Source organism: Macrobrachium nipponense, chromosome 14, assembly GCF_015104395.2.
Source record: "Macrobrachium nipponense isolate FS-2020 chromosome 14, ASM1510439v2, whole genome shotgun sequence".
In the NCBI taxonomy this organism is placed as follows: domain Eukaryota; kingdom Metazoa; phylum Arthropoda; class Malacostraca; order Decapoda; family Palaemonidae; genus Macrobrachium; species Macrobrachium nipponense.
Window position 1 is genome coordinate 65,161,967 of NC_087207.1, and position 14,766 is coordinate 65,176,732.

The following is a 14,766-nucleotide window of genomic DNA, read 5'->3' on the forward strand; positions in this document are numbered from 1 at the left end:
TACATGTAAAAGTTTAGATACAAGAGCATATTGAATATTTCCCTCTGTTCGGGATTGTGGGTTGCATGCTGTCTGAATTCAATCTCAAATTCATGGAATTTTTCAGTCTTTAATTTTAGGTGATGCTCGAGATCGGAAATGAGAGATTAATCTGAGGAGAGGGTAAAGAGCAAGTCTCAATAACGAAAGTACCTTATGGGAAAACGGAATGAGGATTGAAATCCCAATATCTCCAGGAAGCAAGAAAGAACATAGACCGAATCGATCCCTTGGAGAAGGAGCAGAAGTGTGTTGGTTCCTACGTCATTCGATTATTTCGACGTTGGTGGAAAGAGTTAACTATATTTAAGGACCATTATCCAAGCAAAAACTGAAAGCATATAATAATTATTCGGTTATGCAAAATAGCATGACTAATCAAAGTGAGACGAGAGAGCATCGAGTCAAAAATTATAGTTCATCAAGTAAATATCTGAATCATATGACGATGCCGAGCAAAGGATTATCACGAATATGAAGTAAATATAGCGATAACCTTAACGTTAACAAAAGGAATTACGAATTTGTTCTTGACGCTGCGTTTTCAAAACCATTCTTTCTGTGAGAGAGAGAGAGAGAGAGAGAGAGAGAGAGAGAGAGAGAGAGAGAGAGAGAGAGAGAGAGAGAGAGTCTCAGAATATCTAATTTAAAAGAAGTAGGGTAAGAGCAGAATTTCTGCAGTTCATGGTGCAACCAATACATGTCTGGTACGCAACACATTAAAAAGCTAAAGCCCCGTTTTTAATCCTGAATGGAACCAAGAGAAAAGGTGATGTCATGAACAGGTATAAAAGCAAGTAAACATTTTAGAGAAAATAAGAGTAAGACAAAGAGCGAAAGGTGAAGGCTTATTGGGAGAGGGTAAAAGATTTTTAATTGGATTGGAATTTATATTTTAAGAGAGTTTAATTAAATTCTAGGAGGGAGGGACCTTGGAAAGCTGTCATATACAAAGTGGAAAAGTTTTAGATATAAGTATCACCCTTTGCAATGATTTTGAAATTAGAAAGATGAAAATGCGTTTCTCAAAATCTCTTAGATAAAGTTATTGAGTCATTAAACATCTGTTCAATTGCAGGCTAAAGTTTTTGTATAACTATTTATAGTTAAAAGTTATCTCGAGTATATCATTCAGTTGATTTATGCTAGGTGGTGACCATATAGGTATTACTATCAAATGTTGGGGTGTGTGATAGCCTTTGTATCAGGAGTTTCTTTGGCTTGAGTTCCCCCCGGTAGGAGGAGTGGTTATCTATGAATGAGTGAAAGAGAAAACCGAAACCATGTCATATTTGTTTGTCTGAAAAATAAAGAATAGGCCTTATGGTCCAACAAAGACGTAAGCTTACAGCCACTGATCTTTACAATGATGCTTTATCTTCACAGTAACGTATAAAAAGAGTCTAGATCCTTTCGTTTCAAAAGTTTTGCCATAGAGTCACCTCAAGGTTTTCTGGCTCGTTTTCCTTCCTTCTAACGTTCTATTATTGACTTCAAATCAAGTTACCATCTGCCAACGACCCTTGTTCTTCCTAGAGCAGGCCTTTAAAACTAAGCCTTCGAAAAGCACATATTGTAAATTCCTTAATTCTACGATTTTCAAAGTATAGTCAAGGAGAGTCAATACCCATCATAGTACTATTCCTTAGGAGATTACTTGAAGAGCCAGTTTCCTTTCTCTGTATACCTTCGATTGCCCCGACGTTAACTTTCGTTTCGGAAACGTATTGTCTGAGGGCATCCCCAAAGCTATTTAAAACTGCTGACAACTCTTGTTTTCTGACTCTGCTTTGCTATCAATCATCACTGTTTTAATTATTAGTATGGCATCATTTCCTTTTTTTATGAACTCATTGCTTTATATTAAAAAAAATCTATAACAATACTTACTCCAGAATCTCTGCATCGGTTATGCCAAGCAGGTGCAGGATCTCCAAAAGGACCTCCAGGATGTTCCCTGAGCGTCTGTCGCTACAGAAAGGATAAACTGATTCATTAGTAGTAATCCCTGTAGGGAGGGGGACGGGGCGGGGACCGGGTGTGTAATGCCATCAGTACACCTTGCGCGGTGCAATATTCTCTTTCTTCCGATTGATTCATCTTGCTTTTGATTCATAGTGCACCTGCGAGGTTTTCCTCCTGTTACACCATTCATAGCATACTACTCTCAATTTCCGTTTCAGCACTGTAGGTCATTCAGTGCTGAATTCTAAATTACTTTCCATTAGTGTAATTAAACATGCATTCAATGTTGTAATGGACGGCTGATTCATTTCATGCGAATAATAAACACATATTCGAATTTACTTTGAGAAATTTCATGGATCACATGATTTTAATTATCAATAAAAGGTTTATAACCTCGTTAAATTTTTTTTCTTTAAACTAGTATAGAAACACTCTATGATAGATTCAAAATGGTTTTTCTTATACTTATTCACTTTAGATAGACTATCAAATATGAATTTAATACATATATACATATTTAGGGGTTAGGCAAAGTCTGCTTTGCTGTTTTCATTCATATCTCCAGTATGGACATCGATCGTTGATTATACTTGTAACAGTCAATATTTAAAAAATATACATCTGTCTCCTTTACTCTAAAGCCTTCCTATGCAAATTACCCAAAAGGAGAAAATTGACTGTAATGACTGCTTGGTTTTATAAGAAAGAAAAAGACCTAAGATAACGGTATGTTGAGTCATTTAATGCCTACAAAAGTCAATAGGACTAAGTTTGATCCCCAGCTGAGGAGCAGCTGTCTTTGTTTTCTCTTTTATATCTCCGGACAGCTTGAGCAGAATAGGGTTTTAGACGTGTTCTTCAGTTAACGTTATCGCTTACTCGGGGAGTAAGCTTACAAACTACTTTGTTGTTGTTGTTGGTTGGGATGGGTAGGAAAGCTTAAAAAGGACTGAAAAGGGTGTTTTGTGTTGAGTTAAGGATACAGGAATTTTAGAATAGGATACTTATGATATATGTATTAGAATGAAAAAATAATAATAATAAAATGAAATAATATGTATTAGAATGAAAAAATAATAATAATAAAATGAAATAATATACATATTAAACAGTACAGAAAAATGATTTCTGATGAAATATAATATATTTATTCTAATTTTCGTTGATGACCGTAGAATTTAGCACGTAGTATATGTGAAAGATAACATAAATCTGGCGCTATTTTTCTTATGTATTAGATTTCTTGAAACTGGGGATTGACAATGCGCAATTCTCGTAAACGTAAAAACAGGAAAAAAAATTGATATTTTGAGATGGTACCTGGTTATTTAAATTTGAGAGTAAATCATTTACATCAATACCAGCATGCAAAACCGCTCAAATATCGTCAACATATCTATCCCACTTTAAAGAAGTAGAAATGATATCAAGTAGATATTGTCTTTTCAAAGGATTCCATACACATGTTTACTTTGAGAGGAGTGTAGATAAAGAGTTGCCCATTGCCATAACAAATATTTGTCGGTAAAATTCGCCATTAAATATAAACTTATAATCACAAGTGCACAACGTAGTGAGTGAAATAATGACTTACAGGTTGAGGCAATTCATGATGGATTTGTTTATTACTAAAATACTCTAAAATAGACAAAACAGAATATATAGGAACGATGGTAAAAAGAGAACAAACATCAAGAATAACGAATTTATCAGTAGGGCAAAAAAAGAATTTGTTTAATTTATCATCTAATCCTAGAGAATTAAATATGTGATAATCGGAGATAGTTCCAAGTGACAGGGATAAGAGCTTCCTAATATATTTAGAAAGTTTGTATGATATTGAGACAACAGTCCTAATAATAGCCCACATAGGATTGTTTTCTTTGCACGTTTATACTAATCCGTAGAAGAAAGATAAAGAGGAGAATTTAACAAGCAAATGACCTATTAGTTCCTTTTTATCTTTAAGTATTTTTTTCAATGTGCAATTGAAATTTTTTTACGACTTGATAACGGGGATTTTTTTTTTAGTTTTTGTTATCCAGTAGGCCTTGCATACGTGATATGTAGTCAGCTTTATCTAAAATTACAATAGTATTCGACTTATCAACTTTTGTAATGTGGATTTTATTGTCGTTTTTAAGATTAGTAAAAATTTCTAATAGCGCGCAGGAAAAATACTTTCATGCCTAACATTGACAACTACAAAAACAATACCTTTAAATATTGTCAACATGATTTCCTCTCACGAAATCTTTTAGAATCCGCTATTATACAGCTTACTTTAGTTGCAATTTCAGCCTCACCCCTGGTTCGTATTATCTAGACCCCTGCAGTAGTAAATGTTCAAGAATGACATAAAAGATAAAATTACTGACTTAATTACAAATTAGTTACCTTATATATACTTTCTATGAATTTTATGTTTATTTTTTTTTATTTTCACCAAGAAATTTTTTTTATTGCTTGCCAAAAAGAGAATGATTGAGTTGCACTTTTATATATTTTTTGGTGGCCAGTCACTTTCTGTGTATAACCTCTTAATTGTCTTGTTCCTCCCTCTGAGTTATTGAGCCTAATCTTTTGTGAAACCTCTAAAATATTTAACCCTGTTTTGGTAGGTCTACTCTTGGACGAATATTCCTCCAAGGGTCTACTAATGCTTCAGTTGTATTGGATTCCAGGTACTACATATTTTTCATTTGTAATCACCATCTGTCATTTATACGAGCTTCCTTTGTAAACATATTTTTATGTTTCTTCAGTCTCCTAAGTAAAGAACAGGAAGTCGAAAGGCCTTACAGTATTCCATTATTTCTCTTTCCTTCGTGGAATTTGTCGTTAGTTATAAAATCAGATGGATGGAACCTGTATTCATTTTATTGGGGTTGAACGAATGGGGAATTACCTATCAAGATTAATCAACAAAGATCTTAAATTACATTATTGGTTGGTCAGGAAGTCGTGTAATGAAAAGACACACTGAACTTATGTTTAGTAACTTCTTAGAATATGTATTAATGCAGCTGACAAATTAAAATGACATATTTTACTGAAGCCATATTCTGCACAAGATGTTCGATGGAGATTGACGACAATAAAGATCGTCAGTCGTTCTTGTTACTGTCGTAAACATCACTGTAGTTAATCCAACGCAACCATTTCTCTGCTAAATATCAATCTCTATTGTGATGGTCTTAGTAGGCAGCAATGTGACGTTTTAACATCACTGAAGAAAATTCGTTAAAAGGATGTTGATCGTATCTTCTTATGCGGCGTGGTGGCAGTGATTTGGGTAACACTTGTTCCGGCGGCGCACTCTACCAGAATTTGCCTGAAATTCCTGAAAAAATGCATCCTTTTAACGAATTTTCTTCAATGATGTTAAAACGTCACATTGCTGCCGCGAAAATGGAGGAAAAGGAGAAATTTAAAGAACTGGAAAAAGCCCGACGTAATTTCAACTACTCGATTCCCGCTGATTGGAAACACGCATTAAGGCAAGAAATATATGAAAAACTTCATAGAACTACAGACACTTTGATTAGAAAACTGGACAGAAAATTAAACAACCTTATCAACGACAGTGATTGGACCAATAATGCTAGAAGTGATTGTGTGGTGAATTTATCAAGCAAACAAATAAGTGATAATGCAGTGCGTGCATTAGGTTTTGGGTTGTCTTTCTTCATATGTAACAAACCCTCAGCTTTATCAATAGCGACATCTCTATATAAGTTTGAAAAATACTGTGACCTACCACAAAAATCATTTTAAATTTATCAAAAATATGACATATAGTGCTACGCATGCCTATCATGAAAATAACTTCCCCGCTCGCTACAGAAAAAGTTTAAAAGAATTGAAGAATGATAATAGCTTACACATTACTAAGGCTGATAAATCCAATAGTTTAGTTGTTCTGGACAAAACTGACTACATATCACGCATGCATACTTTACTAGAAGACGAAATAACTTACAAAAAGCTCGCAAAAAAAATCCGTTGGACCAAGTAATAAAAAACTTTAATATCAATATCAAACAAATTCTTAAAGATAAAAAAGAACTTTTGTGTAAGTTAACTGTAAAGTGTCCCTCATTACCTTATTTATATGGCCTAGTCAAAACTCATAAGGAAAACAAACCTATGCGCCCAATTATCAGTAGTGTAGGATAAATTGCTTATAAACTATCTAAATATCTTACTAAATTGTTATTCCCGCTATTAGGAACTGTTTCTAATTCACACATCCGGAATTCTCTTGATCTAGTGGAAAAATTAAATAACATTGTACTAAACCCTAGCGATATCTTTGTCAGTTTTGATGTATGTTCCTTGTTTACAAAAGTCCCTATTGACTCTGTGCTAGAATATTTAAGTAATGAACTTGTACTGCATGAATTGCCTATGTCCGTTAGTCACATAATTTCATTGATTAAGTTATGTATTTGTGATTGCAGATTTAGTTTTAATGGAGAATATTACCAAAAAATATTTGGTATGGCAATGGGTACCCCTTTATCACCTCTCCTTTCAAACTTATATATGGAATTTTTTTTAAAGACAACACCTCCCGAATATCACACTTGTCCCCTTAAAATGGTACAGATATGTAGATGACATCTTAGTAGTCTTACCTGCTGGTATCGATGCAAATGATTTATTGTCTAAATTGAATAATTTAGTGCCATCCATAAAATTCATTGTTGAAATTGAAAATAACAATGTCATCCCTTTCCTAGATGTATTAATAGATAGAGAATCTTTCCAATGTAAATTCAGTATTTATAGCAAACCAACAAATAATTTAACTTATGTACATTTTTATTCTGGCCACCATCTTAATATCAAAATTTCAATTTTTTCTTCTATGTTCCTACGTGCTTTGCGTATCACGAGTCCACAATATCTTGACCAAGAAATAGAATACATAAAAAAGATAGGAAACGATATCTGCTACCCACCTCATTTAATTGATTTATGTTATCAAAAAGCTCACAAAATGTTTTATAGTGTTGCTAGTAATGAAAAGAAATGCCTAAAAATGTACTTAGCTTACCTTACTTTGGTGGATTTGAAACCATAAAATCGATATTAAAATCGTTTAATGTTAATGTAGTGTTCTCTTATAACAATACCATTAAAGATATGCTAATTAAGAATAGTCCCGTAACAAATAACAACATCATTTACAAAATTCCTTGTAAGGATTGCCCATCGTTGGTCAGTCAAGTAAAAATTTATGTGTACGTATTAAGCAGCATATGTATTCAGTTAGAACAGCCCAGACTTCAAATGCAATGTTTATCCATCTGAGTGAAAAATCTCATTGTATTAATATATGTATGTTTATGTATATATATACCTCTGTAATTGCTAGATCTAATGATTATGTTTCAAGAAATTTACTGGAATCAGCAATTATACAAATCACTAATAAAAACAACCTAAATCTTAGTCCGGGAATGTACCATTTGGACCCGTATATTTGTAAAATGTTTATGAAGGACCTTAAAATAAATGAACTACTAATAAATTAGTCCCACATGTATAGTTATTATTTCTCTCTCTCTCTCTCTCTCTCTCTCTCTCTCTCTCTCTCTCTCTTGCTCGATATTCTCTCTCCCTCCCTCTCTTGCTCGATATATTTATATATTTTGTTTTTCTTTCTCGTCTTTTCAATAATAATTTCTTTGGGAACATTTTGTAAATTTCATGATAATAAGTTGTATATGCCTTCTTTTTTTTTTTTTTTTAAATGTATTGTTTATTGGATGAATCGTCTGTTGACCGTGGGTGTGTATCCTCCAAGGTGTGGCTGCCCTCAGGCGTTTCCTCGTTTTTGTAGAGTAAAATCGACCTTATTGCTAATCTTGTAGTGTCAGTTTGGATATTAAGCCTACCTTGACTATGTTTTTCCTCTGTAAGATCAGTTGTGCCTGAGTAAAGGGTCGAACTAGACCGAAAGTGCTTGCCTATCTCGCTTTTCATTTATTTTTCCTTCGTGGCAAAAATCTTTATATATATATATCTATATATATATATATATATATAGCATATTATATATATATATATATATATATATATATATATAATATAATTTATATGCATTTATATATATTCACATATTTCATAAATCTATAATCTATATATATAATAATATATATATATATCATATATATATATATATATATATATAGGATATATTACATATACATATAATATTATATCTATATATATTACTATATAGTATATATATATATACATATACATATATTTATATATATAATTTATTAAAAAATTATATATCTCTATATATATATATATAATACATATCATACTATATATATATATATAATATTATAATTAATCTACACATATATATAGAATATTATATATATATATAAGATAATAATAATATAAATATTATATATAATAATTAAATTATTAATATTTATATAATTATAATTATATATATATATATATATAATTATCTATATTAAAATATACTATTATAATATATTATATAAATATTTTCTAATATATATCTATATATATAATATACATTTTATCTATATATATATATATATATATATATATATATATATGATATATATACCCCCATAAAGAAAACATATATTATAATAATAAATATATATATATACATATATAATAAATATATATAATAACATATAATATATATATATTCTCTATATATATATATATATCTATAATATATATTTATTATATATATGTATATATATATACTATATATATATATATATATATGTGTGTGTGTGTGTGTGTGTGTGTGTGTATATCTATCTATCTATCTATCTATCTATATATATATATATATATATATATATATATATATATATATACAATATATTTATATATATATATATATATATACATATATAATATATATATATATATATATACTATATATATATATATATATATATATATATATATATACATATATATATATATATATATATATATATATATATATATATATATATATATATATATATATATATATATATATATATATATATATATATATATATATATTTCAACTTAAGATTATAACGCAAGCGCATGTGCGTGTGTATGGGACTCGAGAAAATGGCGTGGGCTAACCTGAAATTCTTTTCTAGATAATTTTCCAAGTTCCTTCACCTTAACTTTCTTGAACTGATTAGTGCATGATATGAAACATTTTTAGAGAGAACTCACTCAATAAAGGATTAGTATACTTTGAGTATATAAATTGACTATTTGTTCCTTGGAGAGAGGCAGTAAGGTTCTTCCCTTATTGTACTTAGAATATCAGCTGTGTTTTGAGAGATGACTGGAAGCTTATTTCCATCTGTTGCATAAAATAATAAATCTCCTCAAGATATTACTTGGCTCTATATAGCCACGGAACCTGGTGCTTACGCTATTTGCTAGCATATTACTGTGTTCACGTCAGGATATCATTGTACATTATTTAGATCAGGATTAAATTCCATCAACAGCTAATAACTTTTGGAAAAACAATGGTTTTCTACAAGATTTTCCATTATAAGATAAACAGGAGTTTTCCAGTATATAAATCTATATCACACTATTAATGAAGTGAAAATGATATAAATAAGCTGATCTGTATACATTCAGCATTCTACTTCAAAAATTAACATTTTAGCTTTCAACAACAAGAACGGGATAGAAAGAAATAACAAAAATTTATAGCTATGTAGTAGTACTGTTATCATTTATAAGAAACTGAAAATCAATAAATATTTTTTCAGCCATCGTCATTATACGTCTAACAAATCCATTCCAGAAAATTATGTACAAATTTTACCTTAGTATCCTTTCCGCTAGCACAGCAACACTAGGGCTACTGCTATCACCTGTCAACAGATGCATATATTATATTATTTCTTTCAGGAATATCTTGACTCAACTTTTGTGATTATATATGCTTCCACGTATATATATATATATATATATATATATATATATATATATATATATATATATATATATATATATAGATACATAAACATACATATACATATATAAATATATATCTCATTGGAGGACATATTTTCATATTTAATGTAACTTTAAATATTTACGGAAATGATGTGCATTTTTTAGTATGATAAAGTCCTATGTTATTATTAAAATTAAAAGTAAACTCGAAATGATGAAAATATTTTGTTTTATCGCTGAGTTACCTTATTCGTAATAGTTCCTTTTCTCTATTAGATCTCACCTTGCTTTAGCTTCAGATGTAGATGAGCCTGTTCACTTTTTGGTGTAGGAGATGCAGTTATTGCCCTACCAGGACAAGAAACGCGAAAACTAATGGTGCCTTCATCTGCAATGGAAATTGAGGATAATATACTTACAGGAAATACTACACTGAAGGCGTGCTAACTGAAAAAATTAATATATATATATATATATATATATATATATATATATATATATATATATATGTATATATATACATATATATATATATATATATATATATATATATATATATATATATATATATATATATACATAAAGGTAATGCCACGGAAGAAAATGAAAACGCGAGAACTGCCGAGATCTTTCGGTCTTAACGACCCTTTATCTAAGGCAAGACTGATCAGAATAGAGAAAAACACAGTATAAGTAGATATAGTATACATACGGATATTGCCGGATTAACATAAGGTCCAATTTCTCTTTAAAGTAACGAAAAAACGCCCGTAGGCGAGATTAAAGATTTTAAAAGCAGCCACCCACGCATGGTTACATGGAATTTAGTAAAAAAACAATACATTTTGAAAACAAGAGGCATATACAACCGGACAGTACAGAATTTGTAAATCCCTAAGGCAACTTAATTCGAAAAAAAATGTGCTTTGTATTAATAACATGAAATTCACAAAAATGTTCAACAATGAATGAGAAACAATATAAAAATAGCGAGCATGAGAGAGAGAGAAAAAATAATAACTAATATCATGTGGTACTAATTAATTAGTAGTTAATTCATATATTTTAATGTCCTTCATGAATATTTTATAAATATATGGGTCCAAATGGTACAATCCCAGACTAACGGGAGGCAATTGTCTTTTTCTAATTCTACAGCAAACTTAATCGATGGCACCTGGTTATCTAATTTAGAGAGTAAATCATTTACATCAATACCAGCATGCAAAACAGCTAAAATTTAATCAACATATCTATACCACTTTATAGGAATATAAATGATATTAGGTAAATAGCGTTTTTCAAAGAATTCCATATACAAGTTTGAGAGGAGTGTGATAAAGGGTTGCCCATTGCCATATCAAATATACGTTGATAAAATTCACCATTTGATATAAACTTACAATCCCAAATGCTCAACCTAATGAGTGAAATCATGTGACATAAGGGTAGAGGTAATTCATGTTGGGTTAGCTCGTTACTAAGATATTCTAAAATAGAATATATAGGGACTTTAGTAAAAAGAGAATTTACATCAAAACTAACGAATCTATCAGTGGCACAAAAAGTACTTTTGTTTAATTTATCATCTAAATCAAGAGAATTATATATGAGAATCTAAGATAGTTCCAAGTAACTGGGATAGGAGCTTGGTGTTATATTTCGAAAGTTTATATGATATTGAGCTGACAGTACTGATAATAGGCCGCATAGGATTATTTTCTTTGTGTGTTTTGACTAATCCGTGCAAGCAAGGTAGTGAAGGAAATTTGACTGAAAATTGGCCTAGTAGTTCTTTTTTATCTTTAAGGATTGTTTTCACTTTGATATTAAAGTTTTTTATGACTTGATCAAGGGGATCTATTGTTGGTTTTTTCGTAAGTCATATCATCATCCAGTAACACTCGCACACGTGATGTGCAGTCAACTTTATCTAAAATTACTAAACTATTTGACTTATCAGCTTTTGTGATGTGTATAATATGGTCTTTTTTAAGATCGGTCAAATTTTTCTTATAGCGAGCAGGAAAGTTACTTTCATGACTATTATTGGCTGCTCCGTAAACAATACCTTTAATTATGTCAACATGGTTTTGAGGAAGATCACAACATTTTTCGTAATTTACTTTGGGATGACGCGATCATTACCGCAGAGGGTCTATTCGATATGGAGAAACATCAACCATATCCAAGAACACTCATAACATATTCACTTGTTTGTTTACTTGATAAGTTTACAACACAAATGTTCGGGATTCAGTTATACATGATGAGGGCCACGTTTACATTCGCTATCCTGTTTCCTCTTTTGAGATGTGTCGTCACTACCTTCACCAAGTCTCTGGTGGCTGCACATTCGACCAGAATTCAACTAAAGTTACTGAAGAAGGGCCTATCTGAACAAGTGCTCCCTAAATCTTTGCTACCACGCCGTTTAAGAAGATATGACCATCACCCATTCAATGAATTTAGTGCCATGATGTTAAAACACCACATAGCAGCCACCAAGCAAGATGAGATAGAAAAATTCAAAAGGATTAGAAAAAACAAGGATCTCTTTCAATCATTCTAACCCGGTTGATTGGAAGGGGTTAACCGAATCGATAACGTCTGACGTCCTGATTTCTTCTCTGTCCGCTGGGCGGTGGTTCGAACCTATGAGAGGACGAAATTATTATCAACTAAAAAATTCCCCTTTGCTTTACATATATGAAAATATATTAATACCGAGGTAGAGCGAAATGGATATTAAAGGACATTTGTAGATCAAATAATTTGTGTGAATCACGGTGATGTGATAATTATTCATAATATGGATACGTTCGGCAAACGTTCGAATTTGTTAACTTGGTAGAGGTCGGAATCGGTATGAACTTTTAACCTCACTTGTTAGCCGAATCGATAACATCACTGACATCCTAATTTGTTCTCTGTCCACTGGGCGGTGGTTCGAACCCACGAGAGGACGAAATTATTATCAACTAAAAAATTCCCCTTAGGTTTACTTATATGAAAATATATTAATTCCGAGGTAGAGCGAATTAGATATTAAAGGACATTTGTAGCTCGAATAATTTATATGAATCACTGTGATGAGATAATTATTTATAATATGGCTATGTTCGGCAAACGTTCGAACAGTGATTTGTACGGTCGGAATTGGTATAAACTTATAACCACACTTGTTAGCCGAATCGATAAAGTTGCTGACATCCTGATTTCTTCTCTGTCCGCTGGGCGGTGGTTCGAACCCATGAAAGGACAAAATTATTATTGACAAAAAAATTCCCCTTTGGTATACATATATGAAAATATAATTAATTCCGAAGGGTCTAGAACGCGAAATTTAGATATTAAAGGACATTTGTAGCTCGACTAATATATATATATATATATATATATATATATAGTATATTATATATATTATATCTATATATATATTATAATATTATATATTATATATATATATAATATTAATAATATATTATGAATCTAATGTTAGGACGCTTGAAGACATCTGTACAGGTAGTACAGCAATCCTAAAACTACATAAAGACAGTGAGAAATTTCCGATTGAGAAAGGAGTTACACAGGGAGACCCCATCTCTCATAAATTATATACAGTGTGCCTAGAAGTTTTTAAGAATTTAGATTGGGAAAATGTAGGAATTACCTTTAATGGGGAATACCTTAATAACTTGAGATTTGCAGATGACATTGTTCTACTCAGTGAATCAAGGGAGGAATTACAAAAGATGCTAGAAGATTTAAATAGACTAAGCAGAAATGTAGGACTGAAAATGAATATGAGTAAAACTAAGATAATGTTCAATGAAAATACAGAGACAACAAATAAGGGTTATGGACTAACCTCTAGAGATTGTTAATGATTATACGTATTTATGAGAGACCATGAGTGTTTCTCCAGAACATGAGACCGAAATTAAAAGATGGGTAAACATGCGATGGAGAGTTTCTGGTAAACAAAATGAGATTATGAAAAGTAAAGTGACACTTTCTCTAAAAAGAAAAGTATTTAATCAGATGTCGTACCTGTATTAACTTATGCATCAGAAACTTAGAGCCTTACTAAAGCATTAGAACATAAGCTAGTTACAACTCAAAGAGCTATGGAAAGATTAATGATGGGAATAACACTTAGAGACAGAAAAGAGCAAGATAGATACGAGAAAAAACTAAAGTAGAGGACATTCTAACAAGAACTTAGAAAAAGATATGGACGTGGGCAGGGCATATAATGAGAATGTCAGATAATAGAGGGACGAAAAGAATAACAGAATTGGTCCCTAAAGATTGCAAAGCTAAGAAAATTTGCAGGTATAGAATGGCATAGAAAGACCATAAACAGAAGTGAGTGGAAGGACATGTCTGACGCCTTTGTATATATATATATATATATATATATATATATATATATATATATATATATATATATATATATATATATATATATATATATGAGTTGTATCACGTTACCGTGATTCATATACATACATCGAGCTACAAATGTCCATTAATATCTAATTCTCTCTACCTCGGAATATTAATAAATTTTCACATATGGAAGAAATTCCCCTTCGGTTAACATATATGAAAATATATTAATTCCGAGGTAGAGAGAATTAGATATTAAAGGTCATTTGTAACTCGATGATAATGTATATCTATATATATATATAATATATATATATATATATTATATAATATTATATACATATATATATATAGATATATATATATGTC

At 30.7% G+C, this 14,766-nt stretch overlaps 1 protein-coding gene across 1 annotated transcript in view; it reads right to left on the reverse strand.

The window, feature by feature from the left end:
• LOC135226254 (uncharacterized) overlaps positions 1–14,766 on the reverse strand; it is a 109,449-nt gene that overhangs the window by 9,222 nt on the left and 85,461 nt on the right. Inside the window, exons 5-8 of the mRNA XM_064265694.1 lie at positions 12,576–12,657; positions 10,286–10,390; positions 9,869–9,917; positions 1,930–2,010 (exon numbers count right to left, since the gene is read on the reverse strand). Coding sequence (XP_064121764.1) covers positions 1,930–2,010; positions 9,869–9,917; positions 10,286–10,390; positions 12,576–12,657 — 317 coding nt within the window. The remainder of the gene's footprint in view (positions 1–1,929; positions 2,011–9,868; positions 9,918–10,285; positions 10,391–12,575; positions 12,658–14,766) is intronic.